Source organism: Mandrillus leucophaeus, unplaced genomic scaffold (genome assembly GCF_000951045.1).
Source record: "Mandrillus leucophaeus isolate KB7577 unplaced genomic scaffold, Mleu.le_1.0 Scaffold835, whole genome shotgun sequence".
Classification (NCBI taxonomy): domain Eukaryota; kingdom Metazoa; phylum Chordata; class Mammalia; order Primates; family Cercopithecidae; genus Mandrillus; species Mandrillus leucophaeus.
Window position 1 is genome coordinate 838,433 of NW_012109086.1, and position 16,664 is coordinate 855,096.

General features: G+C 46.5%; 1 protein-coding gene across 1 annotated transcript in view; it reads right to left on the reverse strand.

Moving 5' to 3' along the window:
* Positions 1-297: 297 nt before the first annotated feature.
* The window catches only part of BARX2 (BARX homeobox 2), an 82,985-nt gene continuing 66,618 nt past the window's right edge, over positions 298-16,664 (reverse strand). The window contains exons 2-4 of the mRNA XM_011968274.1: positions 15,518-15,818; positions 9,627-9,711; positions 298-1,449 (exon numbers count right to left, since the gene is read on the reverse strand). Of these exons, the coding sequence (XP_011823664.1) occupies positions 1,183-1,449; positions 9,627-9,711; positions 15,518-15,818 (653 nt within the window). The 3' untranslated portion in view covers positions 298-1,182. The remainder of the gene's footprint in view (positions 1,450-9,626; positions 9,712-15,517; positions 15,819-16,664) is intronic.

Here is a 16,664-nt window from a genome sequence, read left to right on the forward strand (position 1 = left end):
AAGTAAGACCATTGGACGCCCCAAATGTGAAGTGGCTGAGAAGGGAGCTGCTCTGGCAGAAGGCAGTGGGAGAGGTGGAGGGGACAGCCCAGGTTCTCTGCCCTGTCCTCAGCCCGGAGGCTCTGTTCCACTCCCACAGCTCTCAGCACTTGGACACCAATGGCCTGGCCCAATCCTTTGCTTTATAGATGGGGAAAAGGTGGTCCCCCAAGTCTGGTTCACTCTCTGGGTCTCCCTTCCCATAGGACACATTCGGGAAGGGTTAGATACACTCCTTAGAAGACACAAAACACTCAGTCCTTTTGAAAGATTTATTTTTAATTAAAAAATAAAAGTTATCTGAACATATCTGCATTGCAGCTTCAGGGATGGCACCTTAACCCATTTATGCTGAAGGTCACAAATGTTTTTTATGAAAAATCAGACCTTGGCGATGACCTTGAGCAGTAGGATAGAAATAACTCCCACAAGCTTAGCGTTCCAATAATGGAACACTAGGCATAAATGGGTAAATAAAGCAAAAAAAAAAAAAACAACAACAAAGCTTCTCAGTTCTTGGGTCTCATGACCATCTTATAATGGGTACAAAGGCACACGTGTCTTCAAACAAACTTGATTCAGAAACATTTCTAACAACTCAGAACTCCCCCCACGTTTTTGCCCACCCTCACCCCCACAAAAAAATACAACCGAAAACATTAAATTCTTTTTAAAAACTACATAAGTAAGTGCTGAGTCAGCAAGGAACCTGGGCATGCTGCCCACATGCCGCCACGTCTCTCTGCTTTGATGAGTGGCTGCCCAGAGGTCGGGAGGGAGAGAGCTAAGCACTCTCCACTGCATGCTGGGAGAGGGCTTGCAACACAGACCCAGCCCCAGCCCCAGCCCCAGCCCCACGGCCGTCACCCCAGCTGGGGCAGGCAACTCCTAGGTGCTCTCTCCCTTAATCAAGGGCATCCACGGCTAAAGCAGCCTTTCAGGAAGAGAAAGGCTCAAGACAAGCAAGTCTTTGTCAAATGCTTGCAATGACAAGGCCACTGGGAACTGTGGGAGGGAGGGAGATGGCTAGATCTCTTCTCCCCCAGTTTACTGGGCTGCTGGAAAGTTTTCTCTGCCTACTCTCCCTGCCTTCCCTCTTTTCCCTTCTCCCCAGTCTCCCTCTACTCTCAAAAGGGTTTTACTTTAGCTTAATGGTGGGGGTTCCAAAGAGGGTATTGGCAACTCCTGGGGCGGGTCTGGTGGCTCTGCCATCTCTAAGGGGACATCATGTGTTTTCGGTTCCTGTGCTTCACAGAGCTCCTCCTGCCCCTGGGAGGGCTCCAGTCGCTCCTGACCCTGGGCCTGGCTGTTCATCTTCTCTTCCGCTTCAATCTCTTCTGATGTGGGGATGGAGTTCTTCTTGGGGCGACCTTTGGGTTTTGTGGGTGCTTCCTGTCCACCTTTAAGAACCTACGTGAGTAAAAAATTGTTATTAAATCTAAGAAATAACTCCTGTCCTCCGCCTTTCCACTCCCAGTATAACCTCACATTGCATCTAAACCATCTGTTCTGGCAGTAAAATTGCAGGATTTAGCAAAATATATTCTCAATCCATCACCTCTGGTCTACAAAGACACCTCCATTCTTTAAATGTTCAATGCATTTTGGTCAATATTATATATTTTGGCATTTAATACAATAATCATAAGCAGCTTCAGAATTCAACTTCAACAATAAGGCAAGAAATGAAAATTAAAATGTTAATGCAATAACTATCAGGTTGACAAGCTAAAAAGAACAATATTTGTAGCAAGCAGGAAAAAAACACACTATGTGAAAGTGTGATTGTTACAACCTTTTCAACACAACCTAAGAGTTCAAATCAAAAGCCTTAAAATATGCAGAGCTTTTTGACACAGAAATTCCTTAGGCTAAATTCTAAAAAATTATCTAAGACTGAGACAAAGATTGATCTGCAAAAATACTCATCACAATATTGGTGATAACAGCAAAAGTTGGAGCGGGGTGATATCCTAAAGGTTTGGCCATGTAAATTGGGTAGAATTATAGTAAATCCCAAAGACAGAATACTTGACAACCATTACAATTACTATACAGGAGAATGTTTAATAACATGGAAAATATTATTAACATAGTTTTGTAACAAGCAGATTCTTAGCATAATCCAGTTTGGAGGCTAGACAGCCTATACACCACCTTGTTTGCAGGATCACGGATCGTTTTTAATCTTTATGTTTTTTCTATATTTTCTAAACTTTCAACAATGATCAAACGTAAGTATTTCTGTAATCAGAAAAAATATATTATAAAGCATGTAGTCTTGTAGAAGTTGTACAGCAGAGTTTAAAAAGCATTTTGGCTTTGATAGTAGAAAAACTGGGTTAAATTCCAACTCTGCCACTTATCATCTTTGTCTTTGTAAAGTCCTTTAAAGGCCCCAAGTGTCCGTTTTCTAATCTGTAAAATAGGAGTAATAATACCTTGTATTACAGGGTGACAGTGAGAGTGACCAACAGATAATGTGTATGAAAGGACCAGAACGGCACCTGAATGGTAGGTTTCCTTTGCCCAGAATATATACACCATCCACCCTCCTTCTCCTGGCTAACTTCTCCTGGAAGCCTTCCTGATCCCCCAGGTCTAGGTTAAAGGCCCTCTGCCATGTGCCCTCGGAGCAGCTTCTACTGTCCCGACCAGAGCACTTTTCAGAAACTATGGTCACTGCATGTTTACCTGCTGCCCCTCTCACTCAGTCCCTGCACGTACCAGGTGTTTGACAACTGTTACCAAATGAACTAGGCTTTCTCAACAAACCTTTCCCTGGAGTCGAGGAAAGATATAAAGGAAGCCAAATAACTGGACCCTAAATGGCCTTGGCTGACTTCAAAGGCCTGGCACCCTTATTACCCCAATTTGTGACCCACACAAGAGTCCCAGGAGGTAGACAGGGATAAGTTTAAAAATATTTATATTTTACTTTGGAATGTAATAGACACTCCTTCCTCCATTGGCTTGGCATAGTCCTTGATTTTCTGGGCAGCTAGTGAGAAGGGCTTCAAGAGGACCTGGATTAGCACAGATGATTAGGGGTGGGAGATATTTTTGCTATTTATAAACCTAGCTTAATCTTATCTTCTATATTTGTATATAAGCTCCTGGAAGACAAACCCTGCTTCTCTCCATTACTCCAAGAATCAAACTTCCAGCTAACTTCTATGCAGTCCCTAAATATTTATTGACTGCTCCTCTTTCCTTCAAGAGCAGCAGAGGACCTCCAGGTGCTGAATTTTAAGGATGAAACCGTAACTTTTTTTTATACAGCTTTGAGATATAATTCACATACCAAATCCATTTAAAGAGCACTATTCAGTGATTTTTAGGATGGTCACAGAATTGTACAACTATCACCACAATGCAATTTTCAAACACTTCTATCACCCCAAAAAGAAACCCCATAGCATTAGCGGTCAGTCCCTATTTTCCCCCAACCCCTAACCGATCTGCCCACAGCCCTAGGCACTGCTAGTCTGCTTTCTGTCTCTACAGATGTGCCTATTTTTGGACATTTTATATAAACAGAATCATATAATATGTGCACTTTTGTGACTGGCTTCTTTCATTTAGCATAATGTTCTCAATGTTCATCCATGTTGTAGCATTTGTCACTAAATAATATTCCATTTTATGGATATATACTATATTTTGTTCATTCACTCATCAATTGATGGACATGTGGGTTGCTTGCTACTGTGAATGAAGCTGCTATGAACATGGGAAAGAAGTGAAATTGAATTGTGGGATCTTTCGGCAACTCTATGCTTCACATTTTAAGGACTGTTTTCCAAAGCAGTTGCACTATTTTACATTCCAGCCAGCTGCATATGAGGGTTCCAGTTCTCCACATCCTCACCAACACTTGTTGATGTCTGTTTGACCACGGTCGTCCCAGAGGGTGGGAAGTGGTATCTCACTGTGGTTCTGCTTTGCATTTCCCTGATGACTACTGAAGTTTAGCATCTTTCATACTGCTTATTGGCTAGCTGTATATCTTCATTGAAGAAATGTCTATTCAGATATTTTGCCCATTTCTAAATTTGGTTGTCTTTTTATTATTGAGTTGTAAGAGTTCTTTAAATATTCTGGATACATGTCTCTTATCAGATGTAAGCTTCTCCCATTCTGTGGGCTGTCTTCTCATTTTTCTAATGATGTCCTTCACAGCACAAAATTTTTAAATTTCAATGAAGCCCAGTTTATGTTTGCTTCTGTTGCTTGTGCTTTTGCTGTCATAACGAAGAACACTTTGTCTAATCCAAGGTCATGAATACTTACTCATATTCTAAGTTTCATAGTTTTCACTCTTACCATTTAGATGATGATTCATTTTGCGTTAATTTTTGTGTATAAAGTGAGAAAAGCAAGAAGTTCTCAGTAAACACCTCCTTTTAGCTAAAAGTCTGCTCAACCACTGTCCTTTCCACATGAACAGCTAACACACAGATATTAAGGGGATCTTTAACAAGGTAGAGATGCTGACGGAAACCACCCCTGGGGAGAAGATGTTCCTTGTATTTCTTTTCACGTAAGTTCATTATCTGATTTTGATTTCAGTCTGAGTGTAGGCTTTTGAAAGCACCCAATTGTGCCAAGATGGAATTTACATGTTGAAAGCAGATCCACTCAGTATGAAAGAGGTTATACAAAAGTAAGTTGCCCCATGTAGTAATCAAACTAGAAAAGGGCAGGTCTATGGAAGCCACCTAATTGGCAAAAGAAAGTCCAGCCCAGCAATTAGAGAACACCACCCACACGGTTTGGACGGACCCCACCTGGCTGTTTTCCTACTGCAGGAAAAAAAAAATCCCCAAAACAATTAGACCATTTTCTAAATGGAATAAAACATTCCAGCACAAGCAATAATTAGGAGATAACTACCCTCTTGGCTGCTCTCTGCACTCAACCTCTGGCCCCTTGCCTTCCAGCGCACCTGAGACATGCAATTATCTCAGAACCACCCTCCATCAGGAGCTGCCCGTTCACATGCACCCTGTGTCCCTCCTCCCAGGAGCCCTCTCCCCATTTATTCTTAGAGCCAGTTTAGTCCCATTGGTCCAGAGAAGCCAGAGAGTTCCTTGTCCAAGAGGCCACAGGCTGCCTCCTGCCTCTCAGAAGAACACCTAGCACACCATCCACTTTTAGTAGCCGTGCCTGGTGACAGCCCTCCAAACTCTGAAACGAGGTATTCAGATGTTCTGTTGCTGAGGGTGTTAAGACCGGGCCTTTTGCTTCCCTCCAAGCAGCCTGAGTAGGGGGCAGGGAATGTCAGTGCAGGAAGGAACTCTCTCCTTCCCTCTACTTTTCAGACAGGAAACTGAGCTGACACAGTTTGTCAGTATCAAAGAGCAAGCCAAGGGCAGAGCTGGGATTTGAACACAAACCTCCTGACCATTTGAACCTAACAGCCTTAGCAGTATTGCCTTCAGCATAATGTGCAAGGGATATGTAAAATGGGCCACTGTTCTATGTCTGGTATTTATTTGCAATTACCCAACCTCCCAGCAGACTCCAGGCAGTAGACTTACTAGTGGGGGGCGAACTTTCCTCCTCATTCTCTGTCTCTCTCTGCAGCTTCATAGGGCAGCGAGGGCCACATAACTGATGACTGTTTCCATGAAGCTGAGAAACAAGTTTGGATTCCCCAGCATGAATCTCCTCCCAGACACTGCTGCTCACCTTAGCTGACTTGCTCAGCCTGAAGATGTGATGTTCCACTGGACCTCAAGCAGGGCCCCCAGTGCCAAGGCGCTGACTTGGAGATGACTGGGAAGTGGGGACTGAGAAAGGACAAACACTCAGGGCTGCGTGGAGACCCTGAGATTCACAGAATTCACTTTTGGCTTGTGTTTCCTGGCCTCCAAATATTTGGATTCTCTGAAGACGTGGATTTCGTGAAGAGGTAATAAAAATACTAATAATGATAATAATAATGGCAAAAACATCTCTTAGCTGTATCCTATATGGCAGGTCCTATTTACGTGTTTCACAGAGATTAGCTCAGTTAATAATACAACCCTACGAGGTACGTGTTAGGCCTTTTACTGCAGAGGAAACAGGCACGCAGAGGTTAAGTAACCTGCCCAAGATGACACAGAGAGCTACTGGTAACAATTCATGGAGTTGTTAACTACCTGGGGACTATTCACGGGAAAGAGAGTGACCATGCATAGTGTGGGGCCCACCCAATTCTGTGACTAGGAGAGAAAGGAGGTATCTGTTTGGATGCTCTCACGGAACAGAATTGCATTTTAGAGCTCAAAGAGACCACCGAATAATGAGGCTCTTTCAGCCTATTGCAAAACACTGTGGGTCCTGCTGGAACTAAAGCCAACAGACATGGAATAGAGGGTGCACATCCCATCTTAATGTGCAAGATTAAATTGACCCAACCCGCTATAGGTTACCAGTGCTGACTGGTCAGAACTCGTCAGAGATGCTATCTGGGTTCTGGCAAGGTTACCCTTGGCAGCCATGTGAATAAGTCTGAGAATCAACTGCTAATCTTTTTCCAGTTCCAATTAGGTTACTAGCCTTGAGACATCTTTATTACCCAATTATCTTTTTCTTTTCCTCCCCAGTACCTAAAGAGATAGCCTTGAAAGAGTTTTACTGGGAAACTAGATGAAGTAATCAGGATCACACCACAGCCTTGCTATTCCACTCTCTGCGCTGATCCTGTGCATCTCCCCGCCGCTGCCCTGACCGCTCCGTGTAATAATAATGCATTTGCAGGTCTGTCTCCCGCACTTGACTGAGTACCTTTTGACAATTTTATTTTCTAGTGGACAGGCTCATGTCTTACCTTTGCATCTCCAGGGCCTAATGAATGTTAAATGCTCAATGAATTAACTCAAAAGTGAACTGACAGTTTGGGCCTCTTGGCTCCTAAAGGGACCTGAAGGTGACTGGCTTGCAGAATGTTCTCTGAGGTTAAATCTGCTAAGTTACTTCCATTTTGGTTTACATGACATTGATACCCATCAATAACTGGCCTAAAATCATGCCAGCAACACTGCTGCTGGTGAAAAACAAGTGACCGTCACAGGCGAAGGCACACACATTGTCCCACAGGCACTGGGCGGTGCTGGCAGAGGAGGCTGCCTGTCAATTCCTTAATCATCTGACTCATGAAAAGATTGCTGATAACCAATTTAAACAATGCCTCTGCTACTCAGGAGACATTGATTTCAAGGCTGATGATTGACGAGGAAGAAGGTGGGTGGTGGATCTTGCACAGAAAGCAGTGAAGGGACTTGCCCAAAATCAACCAGGGAAGGGCAAGCATGGGCACACGGCCTGGTGCTTCTCACTCCCAAGTCTAGTTCTTTAGAAACCAGTCCCCTAAAAGGTGTCCATGTGTACTTAGAGTGTTTGCAAGACTATCTATTTAACCAAATCCATTCTTCCTTCAATTTCTTTTTATTTTATTTTTATGACTTATTTATTTATTTATTTATTTATTTATTTTTGAGATGGAGTCTTGCTCGGTCACCCAGACTGGAGTGCAATGGTGTGATCTCGACTCACTACAACCTCTACCTCCTGGATTCAAGTGATTCTCTGGCCTCAGCCTTCCCAGTAGCTGGGATTACAGGCGCCCGCCACCACGCCCAGCTAATTTTGTATTTTTAGTAGAGGCGGGATTTCACCATGTTTGCCAGGCTGGTTTCAAACTCCTGTCCTCATGTGATCCACCCACCTCAGCCTCCCAAAGTGATGGGATTACAGGCGTGAGCCACCGTGCCCGGCCACTTCCTTCAATTTCAACTTCTCCCGGCAACCTTCTCCACTACCTGTCTTCTGAACTCCGACAGGCTTATAAATCCGCAACAACCAGCACTTAATTATAACATGCTCAGCAGCTACCTCCTGGGCCTTGTTTCTCTGACTAGATCATAAATTCCATGAAGGCAAGGGTGATATTTTATTTTATTATTTCTTATAGTGCCTAGGACAAGGAATGGCTCACAAGAGACACAAAATACATGTGCTGACTCATGCGATATCCGTGTGTTTGAACACGTAACTGGCACCTCTGCCTTAATTCGTGAGCACTTCATGAGCCAAGTTGCCTCCATTGGAAAACTCTTTCATTTCAGGGTCAGGTCCCCCAGAGGAAATTACAAGATTTGCCCAGGAAATTCTTTTTTGGGAATATAATAATTGCTGCTTGTTGACTTTTTTTCTAATTTTTCCCATTGATATTCATTTGCAATTTACTTGTTTTGGGGTTTTTTCCCCCTCATTGTTAGCAGAAAATAGCAAGGAATAGCAAGAACTAAAAGTTTAAGAAAGAACAATATGGGACAAAACCACAGCACTGAGAAAATATCTGTCCGCTGACCTTTTTTTTTTTTCCCCCCCTGAAAACTGGGGTCGGGAGAACACCTTAGTTATTTGATTGTTGTGAAAACATCATATTTCAGCGCTGAAACACCAAGAAATAGGGCTTGTGACCCAGATGGGTTAGCAAATTAGAATGTCATCATGAAGGCATGGAATGGACGAGAGGAGAAAGAGCCACTAAGATTTGGTGAGGGGGTAAGAAGCCCACGGCAGGTGACATGGTAGCACCTGGGCTCCAGAGAAGAGCAGCGCTTCTTCCCTTATCACCACCCCTCCTCTTTTTCTTTTGCTCTGGGCTTTGACCTTGTCTCAATGGTTTACAAAGCTGAGAAAGGCAACACTTGACTACTTTGGAAATTTTTGATTTAACAGTGCTTTTCTTAAATGAAAAGAATAAATGATAATGAAATTGAGTTCCTGAAGATGTAGGGATGTATATATTCTAATACTTAAAAATCAAAGATGGAAATGTTCATTAGCTAGGCACTACAGCAGGATGATGGAAACTGTGGTCATGATACCAGGCACTTCAGAATAACGAGGGGGCTTGTTAACATGCACATTCCCAGCCCTGGCCCAGACCTCTGGGGCCAGAATCCTGGGAGGGGGCCTAGAGTTCTGCATTTAACTTGCTACCCAGGGGACTCTGATGCCCACCAAAGTTTGAGGATCACTGCGTTAGAGGGTGCACAGCCAAAAGAACAGATGCATCCTCTACGTCAATATAAACAAAGAATACTGACTTCTATTTTTAGCTCTTGGTGGGAGGAAGAAGAAAGTTGTTTGAAAAGGCTAGCAGGTAGGGTTAAAACTAGCAAGTTAGGAGAAATACCTAATGTAGATGATGGGTTGATGGGTACAGCAAACCACCATGGCATATGTATACCTATGTAACAGAACTGCACGTTCTGCTCAAGTACCCTAGAACTTAAGGCATAATAATAAAAAAAAACCAAAAACTAGCAAGTTAAAAGCCTGTAAGTTTTTTTTTTCCTTTGATTTTTAACGAAACAGAAAAAGAATATCCCTCTGTTTAGGAAATCCAGGTCAAAAGGAATAGCTTGACCTATAGATCCAACAGCTTCCCCGCAAGCCAGCAGCATAGAAGGCCTTCCAATCTCCGCAGCCCAAACTGCCACATGGTCCGGCCTCCCTCCCCACAGCCCTGGAGGAAAAGTCCTCGTCTATCGGGATGGGATCATGGTTAGTCACTCCTTTCTTACCATTTTCTTCCATTTCATCCTGCGATTCTGATACCAGGTCTTCACCTGCAGCTGAGTGAGTCCCAGAGACTGGGCCAAGTCCAACCTAGAAGGCACAAGATACAAAGGAAGGGTGAGCAGGATGGGGAGGAGCGGGAGAGATGGGATCCTGCTGACAGGCTCCAGACAGGCTCCAGCACTGGCTGTCAAGGCTCTGACCTCCCTCATTAAACGAGGTCTTCCCCAAAGCGCTTTTCTTTCCTTCCAAGAATCCAACAGAGGAAACTGGGAAGCTGAGAAACTAAGAAACAGATGCCCATGGCTGAGGACACCTGGGCCAGTCCCCATTCTGAAACATTCATGGTCTGCAAGGGACCTGAGAAGGATGCCCGGGCCTTCATCACACAGTCCTTTTCCTGGCTTGACAAGATTATTCATTCTGACCCTCTGGCCCGACATCCAAACTGGAAACAAAAGGCAAAGCCGATGTTGCTGATGGGAATCCACTCATCACTCCAGACCCAGCTGTGGTCCCATCTCCGGCAGGTGAGTCTCCTGGCTCCCACAGCTCATCTCCTCTGCACCCTCCCACAGGCCAGCAGTCACCCAGATGGTGCCACGTTTCCCACTGTTCTCTAATCACTCCCACCGTGTTATTTCTGCCTCCCTAACTCAGCAGTCAGAGCAGCTTATGTCTTCCACTTCTTTTCTACCCATGAAAGTGCCCATCACACTGCTAAATCCAGAACCGGTGCTCAAAAAATACTTCCTGATGGATTGATTCAATCGCTGTAGCTGCCCTAAATTGTTATAACAATTAAAATGTTATAAATATTATAAAGATTCCAAAACAAACATTAAGTCCACAGCCCTTCCTGCTTTCCATTCTACTGCTAATCTGACTGTGTACTTCTCTGTAGTCTTCTGTAAAGTCCTAAAAGCCAAATCCATTTCTGGGGCTAAATCTAACAACACAGCCACCATTTCCTGAGCACCACGGCATCCCAGGCTGCATGCTAAGCCCCTGACTTGCTGTCTTATCTATCCCATTCACAACACAGTGAAGTAGGTATAATTATTCCCATTTTACAGATAAGAGATTTGAGACCTGGAGAGATTAGACTCTCTCAGCAACTGTGGCCAAACCCTGTCTGCTACCTGGTTGTGTAAATAAAGTTTTATCATAACAGGCCAGGCACAGTGGCTCATGCCTGTAATCCCAGCACTTTGGGAGGCCGAGGCAGGCGGATCACCCGAGTTCAGGAGTTGGAGACCAGCCTGGCCAACATGGTGAGACCCCGTCTCTAGTAAAAATACAAAAATTAACTGGGTGTGGTGGCAGGCACCTGTAATCCTAGCTACTCAGGAGGCTGAGGCAGGAGAAATGCTTGAACCTGGGAGGCGGAGGTTGCAGTGAGCTGAGATTGCGTGCCACTGCACTGCAGCCTAGGCAATGGAGTGAGACTCTGTAAAAAATTAATAAATAAAAAATAAACTACTTCTGTGCTGCAATATCAGAATTGGGTAGTGGTCATAGGCCATATGGCACACAAAGTGTAAAGTATTTGCTGTCTGGCTCTGCCCAAAAAACCTTTACTAACCTCTGGCAGATGATCACAGAGTTAGGAAGTGGGGCAGGATTCAAACCCACGATGTCTGACCCGTACACCAGCTCCTGCGCTGGGGCTCACCCCCACCCACACTGTATCTGCACAAGTTGAACCTGTCAAAGGGAATCACAGGGATGCTTCATCCCAAGAAGCAGCGAACAACCAGGTGGGACAAGTGGAATGAGAAAGGGAAGTCTGTAGCCAGGCTTCCAACGTCAGTCCTTGAGACAACCACCATTGACCTGACAGGGTAAGAACCCCAGGTCTACCTCAGCACCAACTGCACAGCCGCCTCCTTAAGCCAACATAAGCTGCCTCACTGCCACGCCAGCCCTGCTCAGCAAAGCGGCGTGGACTTCGAATGCAGCAACTTGGGACAACTGCCCTTGACAGGGCTTGGGCAGCAACCCCCCCTTTTTGAAAGGCCCTGGGTTTCTGAGGTTACCGTCTGCGAATCTCGGGCCCACAGGCAGTCTCGTTTGCCTGCTTCATGGGGAGTCTCAGGTGTGGGTTCTCAGCTGCAGCTCTCCATCTGGGGCGCTCTAACCATCAGGGAGGCCCGCAGGGACCGGCCCTGACGGTCTCAGGTGCAGCTGCCCGGTCGCCCTGCTCTGACCAGGCTGCATAATTTAAAGCCCCAATAATACAGAGTCTTCCTTCAGGGCACCCTGGAACTGGTCTTAAATCAGCACTCACATCCATCTGGTTATCCCTGTAGAAGGACTGCTAGAAGCTGGCAGTTTTATTGAAAGTGATTAACAAGCTAAAGCCAATAAATTCCCAGTGCCAACAGCACTTGGCTGTCCCCACAAACGCAGCACTGCTGCCCAAGCAGCCGCTCATTGAGAACCAAGAACCCAGGGGGCCACCCCACAGACTTCTGGTCTCCCAGGCCTCCCTGGAGAAGGGTCCTCCACGGTTCTGGCGGCGCCTTCCCGAGCCCAGTTCACCTGAGGCCATCAGGTGCATTAGTCAATGGAAGGCTCAGTTCACAGCTCTGCCACTGCATTAGCAAACAGTGTTAGCTCACTTGGGAAAAATGCAGCCCTGACTCACTCTGGCTACAGAAACATGCTTCACTGTCATCAGCTTTCTCTCATTACCTGCCACCGTTACAAATTCTCACTTCCCTGCATATTTGCTTAAATGGGGTCACCTAGGAAACTGGAGAAACAAACACAGAGGAGGAGGGCGAGAGCTGCGGGAGGAGGGAGTGCTCATGGCCCTGGTCACGTAGGGAGGCGAGGAACATCTGAGAGGGCGGGTGAAGATGGCAGCTTCCATGCCAGCCAATGGTGTCCTCCCAGACAAGTGAATCAAGCCTGTGTAGGTGACCTGAGATGCCTGGGCAAGTACCAGGGAGCCCCAGGAGATTTATGAAGAACTAATATTTCTGTGAAAAAAAAATTATCTGACTTCTGAAAAATCAGCCCAAAATGTTAGCCATGCGTGCTGAAGCCGATTTGACACGCCACCATGCTACCATGCTAGACAGTGGTGCCCACTCCCTTGGGTGCACACGTTCATGCACCCAGGGGTTATGCTAGGGAAGTGAAAACAGCCATGTCATACCTGGAGATGCCATCTGTTAACCTCTGGTTCACAGACCCGTCTCCATCATCTGCCAAAGACACCCCAAATGCACAGGTCTAGAACAGAACTCAACCTTTCGCCACCTAAGTCTACTCTGTCCTCTGTCTTCCAACTTCAGGTCATGGTGTCCCTATCCCCCTGCTAGCCCAGTCCAGAAACCACAGAGTTCTCAACCCCCTTCTTGCTTCTTCCCACAATGTTGATTCTGCCAATTCTCTCTTCAAAATTGTCCTCCTCTCACACATGGACAGAGGGAGGGGAACCTCACACACAGGGCCTGTCGGGGGGTGGGGGGATAGGGGAGGGATAGCATTAGGAGAAATACCTACTGTAGGTGATGGGTTGATGGGTGCAGCAAACCACCATGGCACGTGTATACCTATGTAACAAACCTGCACATTCTACACATGTATCCCAGAACTTGAAGTATAATAATAGTAAAAAAATTGTCCTCCTCTCTATTCTTGCCTCTCCATTCCCACTGCCACCCTTTAATTCAAGTCTTCAGTGATGATCACTGGATTCTCTCCTAACTGGTCCCTGCTCCACCTCTGGCCTCTCTCATCCATCATTTATGGTGCCACCACAGAGACAGTTCTGGAACAGAAGTCAGGTCATGCACTTCCAGCTCATAAAGGCAGTGCCAACTGCTTAAACAACCAAGTTCACATTTCAGCCAGGCATATGAGGTCCTTCCCACCCTTCATTCACCTCTACCATTTCCCTGTTCACACCTTAAGCTGGAGATGTCCTGGCTACTTGCAGTTTCCTCCGCATACCCGACGAGACACGCTTCTTTGCCTTCTATGTGCCAACCCTTCAGTGCGGGACGCCCTGTCCCTCCTGGAATCAAAGCTCTTCTTAAATGTTACCTCCTCTGAGAAGCCTTCCCTAACCCCGTCTCCCACGCTTAGCAATACCCTGTGTTCCTACTGCACTCAGCACCTCACAGGAACCAGCGCCTGGCTTGCTGCGTCTTTGTTCCTGTAGTCGTTCCTTCCCTATGATCCCTTTCTGTCACAACAGGACTCTCTCGACTGTTTCTGGACCCATAATCCCTGCCACAGTGCCCCAGTGGCACCCAGAAGACCCGTACCAAACAGCTGATGGTGCCTCATTAACAGAATCAGAAGCTAAATCCCCTTTTAGTTGGTGATATGCAGACTCCTCTGTCACTTAAATTTGTATCAAAGAGCTACTACATAGCCTAAGAGATTCATTTGAGGTTCCTTCCTTTACTTTTTGATAGGACTAGTGTCCAACCTGATATGGCCAAGGCAGTAGGCAAAAGAAGAGAAAAAAGGACCTGAAAAATCTCCCCAATAAATAGGATCACACATTATTAGCTCGGCCATCTCCAGAGTCAGTTTGAAAGAACAAGATGAGACAATGAGATACACAATTTGTTTTTTGAGACCGAGTCTCTCTCTGTTGCCCAGGCTGGAGTGCAGTGGCATGATTTTGGCTCACTGCAACCTCCGCCTCCTGGTTCAAGCAATTCTCTGTCTCAGCCTCCCAACTAGCTGGGATTACAGGTGCCTGCCATCATGCCCGGCTAATTTTTGTATTTTTAGCAGAGATGGGGTTTCACCATCTTGGCCAGGCTCGTCCTGAACTCCTGACCTCATGATCCACCTGCCTCAGCCTCCCAAAGTGCTGGGATTACAGGCATGAGCCACCACACCCGGCTATTGTTTGTTTTTTTTGTTTTTGTTTCTGTTTTTTGGAGACAGGGTCTCACCTAGAGTGCAGTGATGTAATCTGATGCAATCATCTCTCACTGCAGTCTCAAACTCCTGGGTTCAAGTGATCCTCCCATCTTAGCCTCTTGAGTGGCTGGGACTACAGGTGCATGCCATCACACCTGGCTCATATTTTAATTTTTGTAGAGACGGGGTCTCACAACGTTGCCCAGGCTGGTCTCAAACTCCTAGCCTCAAACAATCCTATTGCCTCAGCCTCCCAAACTGCTGAGATTACAGGTGTGGGCCACAATACCCGGCCCAGACACACACTCTGGCATATGTTCCAGTTAAAATAGTAAATTAAAGAAAAGGAGGTGAGGCATTGAGGCCTCCAAGAAAGCAAGGGTCACAGCCTCCCCAACATGGATCTCAGAGGAGTTCAAAGAAGGGGCTCTCATCCAGGTCCTCCTGGGTCTCAGTCAAATGGTTCTGACTTGACCTCCATCAAATTCACCAACATGTCTGACCTCCTCAACTGGATCACTCCAGCCCTTCCCAAGCAATAGCCAGGCCAGCAAGCTGAGTCAGTGGGGAATCAGCTGGAGGCTGTGGAGAAGATTGAAAGGATCATGAATCCTAATTCCAGATCTAGTTCTGCTGCCTCCAATCCTAAGAGTGAGTGGCTTAAAAACCAAGCCTGTTTCCCAGCTGACCACGTGAGCAACAATTTGCTAAACTTGACCTTGTTTATGATACTGAAATAGTTAAGTTCAAATATGGAGATAGAGTGACGAGTGTAAGTTCAGCCACAGGCAGGCTCCAGGGACTGTGTGGTGGATTCACATAGGCTGGGTTCTGTTAACCAAGGTTAAGATGCCTTGAGCCAAGGAGTGGATTCCTGCCACAGTGTCCTGCCTCACTGCAACAGTGCTCTGGCTCCATGGCCCACCACGGGAGCAAGTCTCCCGTCCTCAAGGGCCTTCCCTGCGGAGAGCTGCGGAGAGTCCCTTCCCTGCGTCCTCACCTGTCCGGGGTAGACAAGTACTTCTGCTTCTGGAATTTCTTCTCCAGGCCCATGAGCTGCAGCTCGGTGAAGATGGTGCGACTCCGGCGGGGCTTCTTCTGTCGGAGCGTGGGCTGTTCCGTCTCTGACTCGCTGCTGGCTAGGGCCTCGCCCCCTGGGGCCTCAGCAGAGACCGCCTCAGTGACTGGGTGGCAGGACAGTGCCTGGGCGATTCCCGGGGTGGCGGGGACCAGCTGCGAGATGACGGTGGGCTGGCGGGTGATCACCGAGAGGAGCGGATATGCCCGCAGGGAAGGGGAGCCTGGAAAACAAGCAGGGAGGCAGGTCACCACAGGGAACGGTGTGGGGAAGCAGGCCAGGACCTGTGGAGGGCCACTGGCTGAGGTCTGACAGGGAGGACCCTGTTCCTAAGGAGGCACAGATGGAGGAAGGGGAAGGAGAAGTAACTCAAGACCTACAGCTGCAGGGCAGGCACAGAGATCTGCTCAGCTTGGTGGGGGAGGATGAAGCCCACCGCCAAGAAGAGGTTCCTGCAAGTCCTCTGGTTTTAAGCGGATCCTTCCCCTCTCTCTCCCTTCGGAATCCCTAAATTCTTGGTCCACGGGACCAGGCAGATGAAAAGAAGTAGTCAGGAAAAGCTAGAAACACATATTTCAGAAACCCGAAATAGATTTGTAATATGCAAACTTCCTGAGAACCACCTGTGGTCTTTATAAAAAGACATGCTTGTAGCTATGAATTCCTCCTGAGAAGTCTGTGTACCTTGAATCATAGCATTTTTCAGAGCTTGACAGGATGCTTTAAGATTATTTAATTCAACTTTCTCATCTCAGAGGGAGTGAATTGCCCCAGAAAGGTTAAGTGAGTTGCCTAAGATAATGTAACGAGGAAGCAGCAGATGGAGGAGTCAAACCAAGTTCTTCTGGCTTGAAGTCCCATGCTATCAGCACATCATGAATCACATGGCTACATCATTTAGAAGAGGGAGACAAACAGATTTTAAATAACATGAAAGGTCAGATCGGTATGACTGGCGCCTCCAGCACTATGTTAAGGAGGATTCTCAGGCTGGCCAGAGCTCGGCTGAGGAAAAGATGCTGGGGTTGATTAACAATGTCTGCTATGGGCATGTGGCCGGGGCAGGGTA